Source organism: Syngnathus acus, chromosome 1, assembly GCF_901709675.1.
Source record: "Syngnathus acus chromosome 1, fSynAcu1.2, whole genome shotgun sequence".
NCBI classification, from domain to species: Eukaryota; Metazoa; Chordata; class Actinopteri; order Syngnathiformes; family Syngnathidae; genus Syngnathus; species Syngnathus acus.
In genome coordinates, this window is record NC_051087.1 from 117,467 (window position 1) to 133,605 (window position 16,139).

The 16,139-nt window shown below is 58.1% G+C and overlaps 3 protein-coding genes across 4 annotated transcripts; 1 reads left to right on the forward strand and 2 right to left on the reverse strand.

Moving 5' to 3' along the window:
* Positions 1–2,105: 2,105 nt before the first annotated feature.
* Positions 2,106–4,265, forward strand: soul4 (heme-binding protein soul4). Of its 2 annotated transcripts, none has more exons than XM_037246789.1 (6): positions 2,106–2,262; positions 2,591–2,773; positions 3,203–3,288; positions 3,367–3,508; positions 3,627–3,810; positions 3,885–4,265. In XM_037246789.1, the coding sequence occupies exons 1-6, from the start codon at positions 2,172–2,174 to the stop codon at positions 4,057–4,059; spliced, it is 861 nt and encodes a 286-aa protein (XP_037102684.1). In that variant the 5' UTR covers positions 2,106–2,171; the 3' UTR covers positions 4,060–4,265. The 2 variants fall into 2 exon arrangements, with proteins under 2 accessions (XP_037102684.1, XP_037102690.1); XM_037246795.1 differs by having other exon boundaries at positions 2,193–2,259; positions 2,584–2,773.
* Positions 4,180–7,700, reverse strand: eif4a3 (eukaryotic translation initiation factor 4A3). Its single transcript, XM_037246757.1, has 11 exons — positions 7,423–7,700; positions 6,574–6,646; positions 6,427–6,493; positions 6,185–6,247; positions 5,893–6,025; positions 5,491–5,571; positions 5,136–5,416; positions 4,948–5,063; positions 4,754–4,861; positions 4,559–4,686; positions 4,180–4,473 (listed from the first exon to the last, which is right to left on the reverse strand). The coding sequence occupies exons 1-11, from the start codon at positions 7,574–7,576 to the stop codon at positions 4,457–4,459; spliced, it is 1,221 nt and encodes a 406-aa protein (XP_037102652.1). The 5' UTR covers positions 7,577–7,700; the 3' UTR covers positions 4,180–4,456.
* Positions 7,701–9,788: 2,088 nt separating this feature from the next.
* On the reverse strand, positions 9,789–16,100 carry pex6 (peroxisomal biogenesis factor 6). Its single transcript, XM_037246589.1, has 18 exons — positions 15,142–16,100; positions 14,026–14,556; positions 13,782–13,954; positions 13,632–13,703; positions 13,454–13,562; positions 13,275–13,393; positions 13,095–13,200; positions 12,828–13,027; positions 12,580–12,766; positions 12,250–12,326; positions 12,053–12,170; positions 11,744–11,949; positions 11,590–11,651; positions 11,114–11,222; positions 10,913–11,029; positions 10,553–10,630; positions 10,354–10,493; positions 9,789–10,274 (listed from the first exon to the last, which is right to left on the reverse strand). The coding sequence occupies exons 1-18, from the start codon at positions 15,655–15,657 to the stop codon at positions 10,114–10,116; spliced, it is 3,081 nt and encodes a 1,026-aa protein (XP_037102484.1). The 5' UTR covers positions 15,658–16,100; the 3' UTR covers positions 9,789–10,113.
* Between the last annotated feature and the right edge of the window lie 39 nt (positions 16,101–16,139).

Below are 16,139 nucleotides of genomic sequence, written 5' to 3' on the forward strand. Positions count from 1 at the left end.
GTCCTAATATTCTTTTTGCTCTCCGAGGCATTATGATGATGCTGTACTGTTTGTGGGGGGAGGGGGCGTTTGGGTCGGGAGGGCTCAGATTACACGAAACAGCTGCAGCGACTTTTATGAATTATTGATCAACTTAATGGACAACTTTTTTTTTTTTGCCTCCATCACCTGAGCTGTCTCACGAGGCGAACGCACGTGACCCGCGACGGGAGCCGTCCGGACGGACACCTTTGCTGGCGCATTACGCATTCCATTTAGCTTGCACCTCCTGGGCCCACACAGCCAAAGTCGAGGTGCGGCTTCATTTTTGCGACCTATTTTGCAGCGTGGCTCTAGCGGAAGCCTTCCAATCATCTTTTCCATTCAACGTGGTGAAATGAAAACGGTGTGCTCATAAAAAAACGCAAAAATATTATAACATGGAAAAGCAAAGAAGAATATTTTTCTGTGGGAATGCGTTGGCTCGGCCGCCTCTTGCGTTGGCCTTTCGGTGGCAACGACGAGCGCTAACTAGTGGAGCACACCAAAGATGACAGAAAGAGCGACGGCAAAAGGACTGTGATCAGGCTGAGCTAGTAGGTAGCTCAAAGTTGTGACTTTGCCAGAAGGAGGTGGCGCCTTGCAGAGCGCCTCGCCTCGCCTCGCCGCATATACCTTTCTGCGCTCACATGAAGTCAAGAAAAGGAAAGCTATACGTCCAGACAGGTGACAGACGATGCAATGTCAATTCAGGCTAAAGGCTGAGGCGCTCACAATTGGCCAAATGGCCATTTTGCCATCGAGATGATTGCGATGATCGGCGCGGGCTGCGGCGCGCATGGCGCCTCTTGTTTTTCTCGGCGATGCCGCTTGTTCCCACGGCAACCGAGAATAGCTGACGGCCGTTTCCCTGGCAACCCGCTGCAGCGGCGGGTGGGCGGGCGTCGTCGCCGTGGCAACTGAGGGCTTCGCTTCAAAGTGCACCTCATCGAATGGCCAGCCACCGCAGGTTTGACTGGAGGAGGCGGAGCCGAGCGACCTCGACTCAGCTTGAATAATTTATTGATCGGCACTGCGGCAGGGGCGTGGAGAGCCGATGAAATTTTAAAGACGCACTTTGCGGCGAGTGCCAACGGCTCACCTCCGACCTTCTGTCTGACAGCAGCTAAGCACACTTGACTGACACGCACGCGCATGCACTGCACTCCTGAAAGCGTGTAGCGCCTTTTGATTTGTCAGCGTTCTTTCGCTTTAACGACCCACCATTGGTTGCAAACAAATATGACATCTACGTACATTTGGGGCTCCAAGTAATCGCTCAGGACATGAATTAGGTAGCCGAACAGGAGGCTGACATGTCTCGCCGCCATCTTTCTGCTACGGAGACCTGAAGGAGACAATCATCTCTCGCAACTTTGCTAGCTCAACAACAAAGCCCATATGCACTTACTTGAGGGAGGAACGTCGTTTGGGATGACATTTTGCTTGTACCTCCGCAGGTGAACAAACAGGCGGTGGGCTTCCAAATGACAGGCAGGTCGTTGCATTCCATTAGTTCACCACAAGGTGGAACAAATAAGCATGACTCAGCCCGCACGCGGCACGCCGACAGTACACACGTACACACACCGTGTAAACAACCGCTCGAACGTCATGGACAGGTATGGTGCGTGTGCATGAATTGACAAAGGTTATCGGACGGGAGGACACATTTGGAAGAGGGGCTGCGCTGACTCGCCGCCGAAGAAAATGAAGCAAGAAATCCAGGACAGGCTCACGCGACAGACGACGACGAAGAAGAAAACACTGCTCTGCTGCCCCCTGGCAAACGCCACCATTCTAGTCCATGTCGTCATGGAGACGTCTCTGTATTCCAACAGTGCCATTTATTTGAAACAAATATAATCATAAAAATCACATCTCACTTATTTTAATACAAAGGAAATTGACAAAGAGAAAAACCAAAACGTCACGGAGACTTGTTCTGACTGCAGGGGAGATCCTCTCCTGACGCGTTGTCATGAATCCCGGTTGCGTTCCGGACAGGGCCGGCGCTTATTTTTTCTTTTCCTTTCTTCATCTTTTTCTTTTTCCTCTCTCAACGGACTAAACGTGCGAACGCCGACACCCACAGCTTTGAAAAGGCAGCACTTCCGCATGGAAGCTGTTACTTTGAAGAGACCTCGGGATTCATGCCGGAAGCGTCACGACGTGCTTGCCGCAGAAGGACGATCTTCGTCGATCCTGTGCATTGTCGTGACGAGTACGCGCGTGAGCGAGCAGGTAAGCACGCGCGCCTCACCGCGGCAGTCATGCTCGCGTCGCGGCGTTCAGCCAACGAAGCCGAAATGTAAACGTAGCTAAAGTAGGATCAAATGAAGTCATCGACGTGACGGTTAGCTGCAGGCTAACGGCTAACTAGACGCTAACGATCGAGTTCCTGCTCCGATCTGTCCGGAATGACGTCACCCTCCCTCCCTCTCAATAATCCAAATAAATGATGGAGTGCGTTCCTTTGCGTCCCTTGGAGGAAAAGCCTTTCTTTCCTTCCTCTTGTGCGCTATGATGGCGTCATCGGCGGTTGTCGTCGTTGCCTCCCCTTCCCGCTCAGGTGACAGGTGGGTGGGCGGCATGGCTTTGATCTCTTTGGAGGACCTCGAGGGGTTGGGCGAAGACGAGCAACTGGACGAGGACATCACGGACAACCCCGAGCCGATGGAGGAGGAGCATTCGGACCGACTGCTCACTCATTGGAGGACCGTGGCCAGCACGCACCAGGTCACCGTGCCGACAGGTGAGCGCACACGTCATTGCGTTGCTGTGCTCGCTCGCACGCACTGACGTCACTAACCCGAGCCCTGCAATTCGCAACCTTTAGTTCGCGGCTTCTTTTTCATATGGATAAAAACACAAGTTCAATTCCTATTTCCATGGCAATAAAACCTATCCCTTCTTCGTGGTACTTTTTGTCTTTAGTGAAGAATTGGGTCCAAAAACAATTGCAGTTAGATGTTTTTGCAGCGGTGGTTAAATTTGTTAAATGATGCGCGCCAAAATTTCGAGGACCATGCGCACACGTTGCCCAGACAGACCACTGAGAGCTTAGGGAGCGGCGTTGAATTCCAAATGCGATTAATAATAAAATAAATGACCACCTCAATGCGATTGGACAAAACAAATCCACGCTCATGGTTTGTTTGCTTTTTTTTGGGGGGGGGGATAGAAATGAGGGGGCCTATCCACGAAATGGCACGCCACAACCAGCAGAGGGAGCCCGTGCCTTTCGTGCCCATTTCCTGTCAGGAGAAGGTGGTTGAGCGCGTGCTTGGCCGGCAACGACGGCGACGAGGATGGCGTCACTCACGAGACTTGTTTGCGTGTGCCAAGATGGGCGAGGTGATGTGGGAGGAGCGCGCGTACCCGGCGGGCAAGTGGGCGTGCGTGCGGCAGGCTGAGGAACTTTACGAGCAGAGCATCTCCAAGAGCTTCATGAAGCTGATGCGCTTCATCTGCAAGGAGAACTCGGCAGGTGGCGCGCGCGCGCGCACGCACGCGGCGTGTTTTTCCAGCACGCACGGCGACGGGCTCCGGGCCACTTTTGCAGCTACGAGGCGTCCCGTTTGTGTTTTTGCTGTGCATACGGGCAGGCGGCCACCTGGGCCTGACGGTGCCGGTGGTCAGCACGGTGATGGTGACGGCTGACGGCCAGACGCTGGACAAGGAGGTGGAGACCGGCTTCTACCTGCCCGCCGCCTTCCAGGACGCGCCGCTGCGGCCGCACGACCCCGATGTGGACGTGGTGCAACGCGACGCCTTCACCGTTGTGGCCAGGTGAAGAAAGAGGCTGCGTCGCTCGCGCCATCGACCGCAACGGTGGAGCTTAACCCTAACCCCCGTTGCGGCAGAGCCTTCTTGGGGACGACCACCGAGGAGACGGTGACTCGCCACAGCCGCCTGCTGCGGGAGTTGTTGGGCGCCTCGGCGGCCGAGCGCCTGCGCTCCGACACCTACATGGTGGCCGTCTACGAAAACCCTGGCGTCCCGCGCCGCCGCAACGAGATCTGGTTCCTGCGGCGCTAGGGGGCCGCCTGCGCCGTTTTCTGCAAACATACACAAAAACTACGCACGGCAACTCAGGTGCCGTCGTTTTTCTCGTTAGCGTGCCGAGCTCTTAGCGGCGTTAGGAAATTGGACACTTAGTGGGGATCAAGTCAAGTTTATTCAAGGTGAATATTTTTGTATGTTTTGACAGACAAAAAAAAAAAAACTCAGACTTGTAATTTGAACGGTATCTCCGAAAAGCTGAACTTGTAATGTGAAATAAATGTCAATTTAACAACTAAAGACACAGACTGCCTTGCCTTGTCAGCTATTGCTACAAGAACACAAGGTATGGTTAAAAAAAAAAAAAAGCTTTATTTACAAACACGTCGAGGCTCAAACGGGAAGTAAAAAGTGGGCGCGACGTCCGGCACCGTCAGATCAGGTCAGCCACTGCACACAAGACCCGCAAAAGGTTTCCGCCTCGTCCAACATTCCAATCTTGGCACGCTAGCGATGCGGCGGCGTGCGCACTCACCGTTCATGGGCATCTCGTCGATCTGCGTGGAGTAGTACTGCTCGATGTCGCGCAGGATGCGGATGTCGTCGTTCTTCACAAAGTTGATGGCCACACCTTTGCGGCCGTAGCGACCGGAGCGGCCGATCCTGTCGGGAGGGGTCGCGGGTCAAGGGGGGCGGGCAACGACGGGGAGCGGGCGGGACGGCGTCCTACCTGTGGATGTAGAGCTCTCGGTTGTTGGGGAGGTCATAGTTGATGATGAGGGAAACCTGAGGCACGTCCAGACCGCGCGCCCACACATCGGTGGAGATCAACACGCGACTGCGCGGGCGCACACACGAAACGCAATTTGTTATAAGGAGCGCACATGGTGGCTGTGCGAGTTGCGCGCCACGCACGTAGCTCACCTGGCTCCGGAGCGGAACTCCTTCATGATGGACTCTCGCTCTTTCTGCGGCATGTCTCCGTGCATGGACGACACGGTGAAGTTGGCCTCTCGCATTTTCTCCGTCAGCCAGTCCACCTGCGAGCAAAGCGTGGCGTCAGGCAGGCAGGCCGACCAGCGGACGCCAGGCGGGGAGCGGCGGCTGCCGACCTTCCTCTTGGTGTTGCAGAAGATGACAGCCTGCGTGATGGTGAGTGTGTCGTAGAGGTCGCACAGCGTGTCGAACTTCCACTCCTCACGCTCCACCGCCACAAAGAACTGCTTGATTCCTTCCAGCGTCAACTCGTCACGCTTGACCAGGATGCGGATGGGGTCCGTCATGAACTTGTTGGTCATCTCCAGGATCTCGTGCGGCAGCGTGGCACTGATAAGGACCACTTGTGTAGCGGGGGGCAGGTAGCGGTACACGTCGTAGATCTGCTCCTTGAAACCTGCCGCGAGTCAGAGGTCACACCGGGCTTTCGGTGAAGGCCAAGGGCGGGCGGGCGTGCGAGCAGCGACCGACCTTTGTTCAGCATCTCGTCGGCCTCGTCCAGAACCAACATTTTGATGGCGCGCGTTCGGAGACTGCGGCGCCGGATCATGTCTGCGAGCACAGCGGTGGCGTTATTGCCAACCGGGAAAGCAAGCTGATAGCTCGACGCTAACACCAAGGGAAAATGCTACGGCCGTGCTAAAGGTCAGCAAGGATTTCACAAGGAACACAAAGAGCGCGGCAACAAACGCAGACAATGATAATTAGGCTTTCTGGTTGGACTCCAAACGTTGCGTGTCACCACGCTGCACACGGCAGGAACACACAAGTCACGTTTTAATCACGCTCGTCTTCTGTGTCCGACTTGGCAGGAAATGTCCGGTTCAGTCATCAACAAACAACAACGGGGACGGACGTCGGCCCGGCACTCACCGAAAACCCGCCCCGGTGTTCCCGACACCACGTGCTGGCCAAAGTCCAACTTGCGGATGTCCTCACCCACGTTGGTCCCGCCGATGCATGCGTGGCACTGGACGTTCATGTAGTCCCCAAGCGCCAGCAGCACCTGAATGCGCAGCCAAAGGACCGCCTCCGTGAGTGTGAGTGTGTGTGTGAGAGAGAGAGAGAGAGAGAGAGAGAGAGAGAGAGAGAGAGAGAGAGAGAGAGAGAGCGAGAGCGAGAGCGAGCGAGCGGGGGGGGGGGGGCGGCGAGGAGCTGGCGTCACCTTCTGAATCTGGCCAGCCAATTCTCTGGTGGGCGCCAAGATTAACGCCTGGGTCTCCCTCACCTGTGTGCACACACCAATGTGGCGTCAAAACACCACTTTAGTCCAAATGACCCCCTCCCCCGACTCGTTTCGGCTGACACGGTTACCGCAGCTTGGCGCCAAAGCACTTTTTCTTTTTTTGATCAACGCAAACTCGCACCGGGCTCGAAGCAAGAAATAGCCCGACGGGTCACGCTCACCTGGATGTCCAGACACTGCAGCACCGACACACAGAAGGTGGCTGTCTTTCCCGTGCCCGACTGCGACCTGCACGCAACCACCGTGTCAGATGGAAGAAGAAGAAAACACATTTCTGACTCAATGTTGACGAGAGCTTCTTTTCTTACTGGGCGATGACGTCTCTGCCTTTGATGATCTGCTTGATGGCTCGCTGCTGAATGGCCGACGGCTTCTCGAACCCTGAGGCGAGCCGCGCACGCACAACATTAGCACGCGCGTCCTGTGCCAAAATGTCCGAGCATTTGGCGGGTGGAAAAAGTGTGGTTTTCTCTTGGATTGGATGCTTTTGATCAAAGCCCTTTGAGACTGCTTGTGATTTAGGGCTATACAAATCAACTTGACTTGACTAGGATAGTGCCAACAACTGCGATATTGTTATTTCTGCCTAACCTCGATTTCCCAGTAAAGGTGAGAAATTTGTGATTGAAGGTGTTCAAGCACGTCTTGCATCTGATTCGAATTTGGAAAAGATCAACTCCGAAATGTAGGACGTTGGCGTGCTCAAGCTGATGGAGCTCGTCATTTTCAAATCAAATGCTGTGAATGCCACAACATCCTTCATTGTGAACATTTCAACGCCATTTTCTTCACCAAGCATGCTCTTTACGGTCACATTGGCCTCCTCACTGTTGGTTTCTTCGGGTTTTTTGGTCTTTCGAACAACGCCCGTACAATACTCGTGTATCACGACTGACGCGAACACGCTCTTTTCCACTTGGTGTTGGTTGGATCGTAGTTGTTGGACTTTCGAACATTAGCCCAAGTGGCTAATGCTAACGGGGAAACTTCAGCCACCCAGCGCGAAGCCACAAAGGGGCTAATCCGATGTTCACCTGGCGTCAACTCGCCACATAAACGTGAGCTGGAACGCCAGCGGGGATAATTAGAGCTTATGGCGGCGGCGTGGCGTGGCGTGGCGGCGGGCTGCCCAGAGGCCTCGCCGATCCCCGGCCTACCGTAAGCGTAGATGCCGCGCAGCAGGTCCTCCCTCAGGCCCATGGTGTCGAAGGTAGGGGTGACGTCCACCTCCTCGCTAGTCTCGAACTCCACCTTAGTCATGTCCTCGTCCTTGAGGAGCCGCTTACGACTCTGCACACCGGCGGCGGCCATTTCTTGACTGCAACTGAAAGGCGGCGAAAAGGCGGCGAAAAGGCGTCGCGACGTTAGCTGCTAACAAACACACCGGGGAGAGAAGGCAACGCGAGAAAGAAAGAAAGAAAGGCCGAGGGGAGGGGAGGGGAAAGGGGAGAGGCGTGTGGCGCCGCTGCGATGACGCACTCGGCCAGCGACGCCGGAGATGACGACGTCAAACTGCGGTGGGGAAAAAAAAGCGAGAAGGCGTCGAGCGCGTCCTTCAAAAGTTGCCAGTAAAGACAAGCAAGCGGCCACATTTGACGGCGCTCGCTCGCTCGCCCTAGCATTCCAAGTTATCAAGTTGAGCACATTTGCGCAGTCGCGCAAAAGCCCCTCCCCCAAAAGGAAACGGCCCGGCCCGGAACGGCACCCGCCGCCCGCCCGCCCGCCGACGACAACGACGTGTAGTTCCCGTAATATGGACGCCATCCAAGCCGCGCTTCTCGGAGTAGTCCCAAATACGTTGGCGCTTCATGTTAAAAGGGCGACCATATATTACTTTTTGCCCCTTCACAAGAACTGCTTATTTTCGAGGGCACACGTAGATGCCGGTAGGGGTCGACACACAGTCGCTTAAAAAATACTATACTAAAAAAAACTACACCATTATGGCCCCCATCACTTGTCACACAATGAACAAATGCAGCACTGCAGTAATAGAAAGGAGTTTGACAGTACAACTGACGAATAAAGTCAATCTGGGCACACACAAACGTATACTGCCGTTCGAACCTCTCAAGAGGTAGCGAGAAGGAAGGAAGGAGACAAGGCAGAATGAACAAAAGGATGGAAGCGGCAGGAAAAGAAGAGAGCATCAAAGTCCAGCGAGGGAAGTCAAGTGGGACGAAGGAAAGGTAGAAGGAAGGTTGTACAGTGGAGCAAGACGGGAGGAAGCAAGGCAGGAGGAAAGAAAGGATGGAAGAGCAAGAGAGGGAAGGGAACAGGCAAGGAATGCTGTAGCCCCCCCGGCCTTTCCAGGGGGAGCGGGTGGTTGCCGTGGCAACGGGCGTGCGGCTCAGCGAATGGCCGAGCGCTCGCCGTTTGCGGCCAGAAGTGCTGAGTGGGCCGGGCCGGCCCCCCTCCCGCCGTGCTGCCAACCAAAGCGCCCCCGTCCCCTCCTATTATGATTGGCAGCCGGTGTTTGTGCGCTGAAGCTTCTAGCGTCCGGCCGGCCAGCTGGTCATTCCAGTGCAGCGCGGCGCCGGCCCACCACCTAACCCATGTGCGGGGTCAACTGGTAAGAAGGCGCCGTATTCTGTCGGCTTTTTTTGGGGGGGGGGGACGCCATCTGGCTGCTAGCGTGCGGGTCAAAAGGTCAAGTCAATGCTTCTTCAGCGTTCCCCTTTCCAAGTTGCGTGGCAAAAGCCTTGGATGAGCGCTGTAGGTGGGCAGGCAGGCGACTGGCCACATTTGGATTGGGCGCAAATTGAGATCGACAACACACAACGTTAGACGCTTGTTAACAACTTGGCCTTGCAGGTTTCCAAAAGGGACGCTGCTGAGGAGCTGGCTGACCAAGTCCAGGCCCCGCCTCCTGTTGCTGATCGCCGGGCTCAAGCGACCTCAGGTGACCCTGATGAGGAGGAAGAGGATGAAGAGAACCAAAGTAGCCAAGGCCACGTAAGCGGTAAATACGGCGGCTGGCGGGAATGGCTCAGAGGGTCCGAGACCCTCGGGAGCGGGCGAGCGCCTCTCGGCCGGCCCGCCCGATGAGAGCCGTTGACGTGGCTCTGGCTGGGAGCGACACAGAGAATCGAGACAAGCTAACGCAATGGAATGAAGCCTTTTTGAGCAATTTGTGTTAGCGCTAAGCTCAACATAGCCCTCGCTGGTTTGCTACTTTCTGTTTTTGTGTGGAAAGACTCCAGACTCACAGTCCAAGCTCATGTGGCTGTGAACTAAGCCAAAACCTTTTGATGTGGACAAAATAGTGATTTGTCTGCCACCGCCACAATTCCAGTGATCATTTGTGTGCGTGTGTGTGTGTGAAGCTGCAACTTTTCCATGTTCATCTGGACACCTTCAAAGGGTTTTGGTCGGACTTCCTGTTTGGCGGCAGCTAAATCTTCTGTTTTCTTGCAGAACGTGCAGCCGGATGCCGCACTTTGCTTGAAGCCTCGGCGACGCCACGCGTTGGACCACGTCGACGACGTTCAACAGGCATCCCATCAATAAAATTCCCAGAATGTCAACGGCTCCTTTTGTGCCCACCTTTTTTTATTTGTCGTGTGAATTTCAATGCGACGCACAACTGCAGGACAATTCTACTCTCATAATTGTAGACCATTTCTTGGAGGGGGGGGGAACCCCCAAAACAATTCTAATGTGTTGTCACAGTCATTATTTCTGTCCTTCCCGCAAAATCAAGTACGGTTCGACACTGTTGTCCCTTCAGCCACGTCAGAAAAGAATGACCGACGACCGTCTGTCTGCCGAAAGGCACCAACGTGTCCAGCACCGGAGTGCCAAGCGAACAGGCGGCCAGCGCCCACTTTGCCACATTTGTCGGCGGGCTAGGATCCCCCCGACAGCGGCCGGCTCGCCGCGGCCTCATCATGCCCGACGCCTCGGTATCGCGTGGCCTCCTCTGGAGACAGCGAAGGCTGGAAGTCACGCAGCGCCACGCCAAAGTCCGCCATGATGAGGCGCAGCGGCGACTCCTCAGAGTCCAAACCTTGACAAAACGGGAAGGAAGGCGGCGGTGAGGCTTAGCTACGAGCGATGCAAAGCGCCCACCGGCCGCTCCTACCCACCGCGATGGATGGCGTCCACCTTCCTCTTGACGGCGGCCGTCATGGCGTCCGAGCACAGCGCGTACAGGTCGGCGCCGCTGGTGCGGGCGGGGCAACGCTCCAACACCTGCCGCGGGTCCACCGAGGCGTCCAGGTGGAAGCTGAGGGCGAGCCAGCCGGTCAAAGCCGCGCCCCGGCGTCCCCGTGTTGGCACTCTTACCTGCGGAGGACGGCGCGGAGCACTTGCAGCTGGGAGGCGCGGTCTGCGTTGATCCCCACGTAGACCAGCTTGTCAAACCTGAACGCAACGCAGCGCTACACTTTAAAACGGGGACCGCACCAGAGGATCAAGATGGGAGGGAGGGAGTTAGGGAGGGAGGGAGGGAGTGAGTACGCTTTGATTGGCGTGTCTGCGTGTGCTGCAGCGCCACTTGTGTTCAAGTAGGAGAAGCTTCCCAAAGCGCGGCTATCCATGCTAATCTTCAGCTTGTCAACATCGTTAGCTTCAAGTCAGTTCTCGGGCAAAGGCCATGTCGACACGTGCGTCACCCTCCTTCTCTTCTCAAGTGTGAACCCTGACCTTCCGGGCCTGAGCAGGGACCGATCGAGCAGGTCGGGTCGGTTGGTGGCGCCGATGACAAATACTCGGCTGGAGGCGTTCAGAGCGTCCAGCTCGGCGAGCAGCTGAGACACCACCCTGATGGGTCGGAGGGAGAAGTTAGTCCCCGGCCTTAGAACGGCCGCATATGTCTCTCTGTGTCTCTCTCTCTCTGTCTCTCACCTGTCCATCACCCCGCCGGAGTCTCCGCTGCGCCCCCTGCTGGGCGCCAGAGAGTCCAGTTCATCAAAGAAGACCACGCAGGGCGCTGCCGAGCGGGCTCTCTGAAACGCTGAACGCAAAGTGTCATCAAGGTAATGCGGGCGGCTAGCCCGTTAGCATTTGGAGCCGCTTCGTCGCAAAGACAGAAACAAACAGGCGCCGGCGGTTAACGTCAAGCGGCTGGCTCATGAGCTGTGGACGTGCGCTAGCTTCGTGCAAAGTCCAAACGCTAGCGGTGCGTGAACACAAACGCTAACGCGGCACATGCGGACGACCCGACCCGTGGTTCATCCTCTGCCGCCGGCAACAAAATTGCGGCCACTCGCAATGCAGGAATTCTTTTGATTTGGTTTCATCCATCAAAAACAAACGTACAGCTCTACTCGGATGCGGACAAAACACGTTAGGAAAAAACCAAGGGGGGGTCGCCGGCTCACCTTCTCGGACGTTCTCCTCGCTCTGGCCCACGTACATGTTGAGCAGCTCCGGACCTTTCACGCTGGAAAGACAGATCAGAAGAAATGGAAGGTGAAGTCCAAACATAAATAAGTGCAAAGTTTGCATCAGTGCAGAGTTTGCGGGCGCTCTGACCTGAGGAAGGTCATGGAGCATTCGGTGGCCACGGCCTTGGCCAGCAGAGTCTTGCCCGTGCCCGGAGGCCCGTGGAGCAGAACGCCGGTGCGACTCAGCCTGAGGGACGAGAGCTGCGGGCACCGTAGAGGAAGCTGGACCGTGTCCAGGATGTCCTTCTTCACCTGCTCCAGGCCACCCACATCCTCCCAGCGCACGGACGGAATCTGGCCACACGCACATGTTGTCGTTTGGTCGGGCGGGGCGAGGCCTCAGAGATCCCGTGTGGCCGGAACGTGAAGAAGGCTCTTAGCACGGGACGGCCCTCACCCTGGGGGCGCCAGCGGCCTCTGACTGGGCGTCCCGCAAGGTCTGCAGAGCCGACAGGAAGTCCCGCTGCCGGACGTTCACGCCGCTGGAGCACAAGTCCTCCTGGCGCCGGGCGGGACTGAAATAGATGCGGACGGACTCGAAATAGGGCCGCCGACGTTGGCCGGTCGGTCGGACGTCCCGGGAGCGAGGCTCACCGAGCCAGGAGCAGCCGTCTGCACGCCGCACGGCCGGCCTCCACCAGCAGGGCGCGCAAGTCGCCCAAGGCCAAACCCTACAGGCACACAAGCAATGCTAAATGGTCAACAGACTGAGCGTACTCGCCCAATCATCAATCGTCCTGCGCGCAAGGTCTTGGTCCAAAGCTCCACCGCACGATGGAACGGGCTTGCGCGCGTGAGGTGCAGGTATTGTTGATGTCCACTGGGGGTCGCCGTTAACATGCTCGTTGTGTGCCCTGACCAGTGCCTGGTCCGGCCGGATGTTGGCGTTCATGCAGACATGCGGGGGGTAGCAAAGTGACATACAGCCGTGACTTTGGCGAGCGTCTCCAGGTCGACGTCGCGATCGAGGCGAACGTCCCCACTCAGCTGCGTTAGAATAGCCCGGCGCCCGCCCTCGGCGGGGCTCTCCAACGCCACCCGGTGGACAAACGCAGACGCGACGCCGGCGGGCAGCCCACGAGCTTCGCGGACGGTCGCCACCACCGCCACCCTGGAGAGTACACGGCAGGTCGGCGCCGCGGTCCGCTAATGTAGCGTTGCGCGTGCGTCACCTGTCGGGGGCACTACGGAGCAGGTGGCAGAGGGCCGCCTGGACCCGGGCGTCGTCGGCGCCCCCGCGAGTCTGCAAGAGGAGCTGCAGGTTCTTCAGCAAAAGGACGCAAGGCTGAAAGGCGTTGGCCCGCTCCAACAAGGAAGTCAGCCGCGCCTCTGTAGCGGCGGGCGTGTCGCCGCACACGCCGACGCAGTCCACCTGCGAGTGGCATTGCGGTCGTCAGCGCTCTTGGGGTCGCCGGCTCGGCGAGCGGCGGAGATCGCACCCTGATCAGCTGGAGGTGCAGCCGGGAACTGGACGCTGCCACCGCTGTTGCTTTGCCGCTTCCCGCCGGCCCGTGGACCAGGAGCCTGCGCGCCGGGAGGGAGCCGCTGAAAGGGCAGCCACGTCACACCGTCAGCTCAGACGACCACATCTGAACCCCCCCACCCCCCGAGGACCGCACCCGTGTCGGTGCGGGCCGAGGATACGTCCGATGGCGTCCGCCGCGCGCTCGAGACCCGGAGGGGATGGGCCGCTCCACGGCGGCGCGCTGCGGGGCGCCGAGACGTTGACCGGCGGCCCCTGGAGACATCCCACGAGTCAGACGTGAGCTTAAAGAAGGCTAGAAGGCTTAAAGGTCACCGTGAAGAGGGACGTGTGCGTTCTGTCAGCCAGATAAAGCCCGTCCCCTTCTTCTTCCGTCTGGTCAGCAGGACACACCCGCTGCACCAAAAACAACAGTGCTCGGCACCTGAGTTGGGTCAAAAGTCAAAGGGTTAAGGGTTCACCAGTCACACACCAGTCAAGCGCTCTCCGTCACCTCTGGCCGTCCTCCAGCAGGTCCGGGTGGTTGCGGGCAGGAACCAGAAGAACGTCCCCCGGCGCCACCAGCCTGCGCCCACCACATCACAGCGGTCCAGCAACAACTTTCCGCCAGTGAGCTCACGCCAGAAACCGGGCGGCGACCCACCTGGGGACGGCGAAGTGCGCGGCCAGCAGGTCGTCGTAGCGACTCGCCGGCCGCTCGGCCGGGGCCGCCACCGGCCGCAGGTGAAGCTCGCCGGCCGGCGGCGGCGGGGCCGAGCCGCGGGAAGTCTCGGAGCCGCCGGGGCCATCCCGGGACGGCGGTTGCCGCCGCCGCCTCTGAAACCCAACAAGCACGCTCGACAATACGTGACGGATGCCGCCCGCGTGTGTGCGCTTGGCCCGAGTACCTTGAGCCTGACGCGGCAGGCGGCGCCCACGCTTTGCCGTCCTCCCGTCAGGTTGAACCACAACGTCTCCGACACAAAGGCGCCGTCGCCCGCCTGGTCCGAGCGGATGGCGACGAGGACGGCCGCTCGCCATCTGTCCGCCGGGCCCGTCGACCGCAGCTCCACCCACTCGCCGTCAAACAGCCCCAGCCTGAGCAGCGTGCGCCCGCCAACGTAAAGACCGCCGTCCGGGTCGGCATCGCCGCGGCCGTCGTCTGCCTCCAGCCACCGCCTCACGTCCGTCACGCGCACGTCCAGCCGCCGCTCCGGCTCCTCCGGGACGCCGCTGAGCCCCAGACGCCGGTCCAGGAGCGAGCAGTCCCCTCCCAGGCGGGCGGCGCGGTGAGCAAAGTCCGAAGCGCACAGGCGGAGCTCCCACGAGGGCGGGCCCGGCCCGGCCGCGTCCGGCCGGTCGGCCAGAATCACGGCGGTACGGGGCGTGACGCGACCCTGCGTGACCGGGCCGCACGACAGCACCAGCACGTCGGGTATCTGTGCAAAAAGAAGACCGCTTGTTGATCCGGGTATCCAAATTGACACTGCCTTCCAGTTGAGTGCAAAATCCTTTTCACGACAGAGACCGGGCAGCTTTTGGTGCCAGAAGCTCAAGTCGGACGATCGGGACAAAGACTTTGACGGGAACCGCCGAGGGCTCTCAAAACAACGGCTCTGGCATCCTTTCACTCATGTCGTCCGTCGACCATATTCTGGCTCAAACAGAAAAGGCAGAGCAGAACAGAGGAGCTAGCAGCTCATCGCCCGCCGCTCACAGTTGGTTGCGGCTGGCGCACAATTATCCCCAATGCATTGCCACCAAAACTCGGGCCACATGGGTGTGCAACTCAAGTTTCGACGACATGTATTCAACTGGAAATTCTTTTCTAAAATGTTCCCTCATCAGTAGGCAGATTATCTCGAGCAGTCGGCAGTCAGTGTTTCGCACAGTTCAATGGGGACAGAAGGTCAAAGTTGTCCACTTTCCACAAAATATCATACCAAAAAGAAGAGCACATTTTGTGAAGCTAAACTTTTCTTTCTCGAGCGACATTTGTGAGGAGGCTGAGCGGGGGCGCTCACCTGTCCCGGCCGGTCCCCGAGCAGCGGCTCTCCTCGCCGGGCCAGCAGACAGCTTTCATCCCGGCAGAGCTCCAGCAGCTTCGCGGCGAGCCCATCGGCGTCGTCCCGCGCCAAAGAGCGTCCTCCGCGGACACCCAGCACCACCTCGTCCAAGTTTACGGGCAGCACTGGCCACGCAATGCCGCGGATCCCCGCCGTCGGGAAGCCGCGGAGCCGCAGGAAGAAGCCGCTGGCGAAGAGCCTCACCGAGCCCGGCCGCGGCGGCGGAGAGGCTACCGCGGCTCGGCCGAAGCCCGCCGACGCCGCCGCCTCTTCACCGCTGAGCGCCCGAAGACGAAGCAGGACGGCGGGCTGGCGAGGGCTCGAAGGCGGCCGTCTCGGGGTGAACAGGACGGTCGGGGGCCCCGCGTGGTCGCGAAAAAGGCTACGTAGCTGCCATTCGGTGCCGAGCACGTCCAGGGGACTCGCGTGGTCAGGGAAAGGCTCCAGCCTCAATAACTCCACCTGCGCGGCCATCTTGCTCCAACTTTCACATCGTGACGTCTCGCCTTCCGCCCAATAGAAGACGAGCTTTTTCCTTACGTCAGAGCCGCCGCGAGTCCGTCCTTGTCCCGCCCGCTTCCACTTTATTTATTTGTTCAATTTCATATTATGACTCGCTGAATTTCAAAGTAACTTTCATGTGGGGGTTTTGTTACAATTTGTAACAAACATTTGTAACAAAATCAACGCATTCAACAGCCCCTCCCAACCCAGACAGACAACCCGAAAGTTTTTGGGGGGGTTTCCCCCCTTCAGGTATTTTCCACCCCAAATTATATTAGCTGGTTCCGCTTGTATGACTGTTCTACCTGTCAACTGGGCTCTTGGGGCGCTGCTGCTGCTGCTGCTGCTGCTGCTTCTGCTGCTGCTGCTGCTGTTGCAGCGAACGCGTTTCCGTGACTGATGAAGGCGCGGCCGAATGGACCGACGGTGCGCATGCGCGGTGCTGATGATGC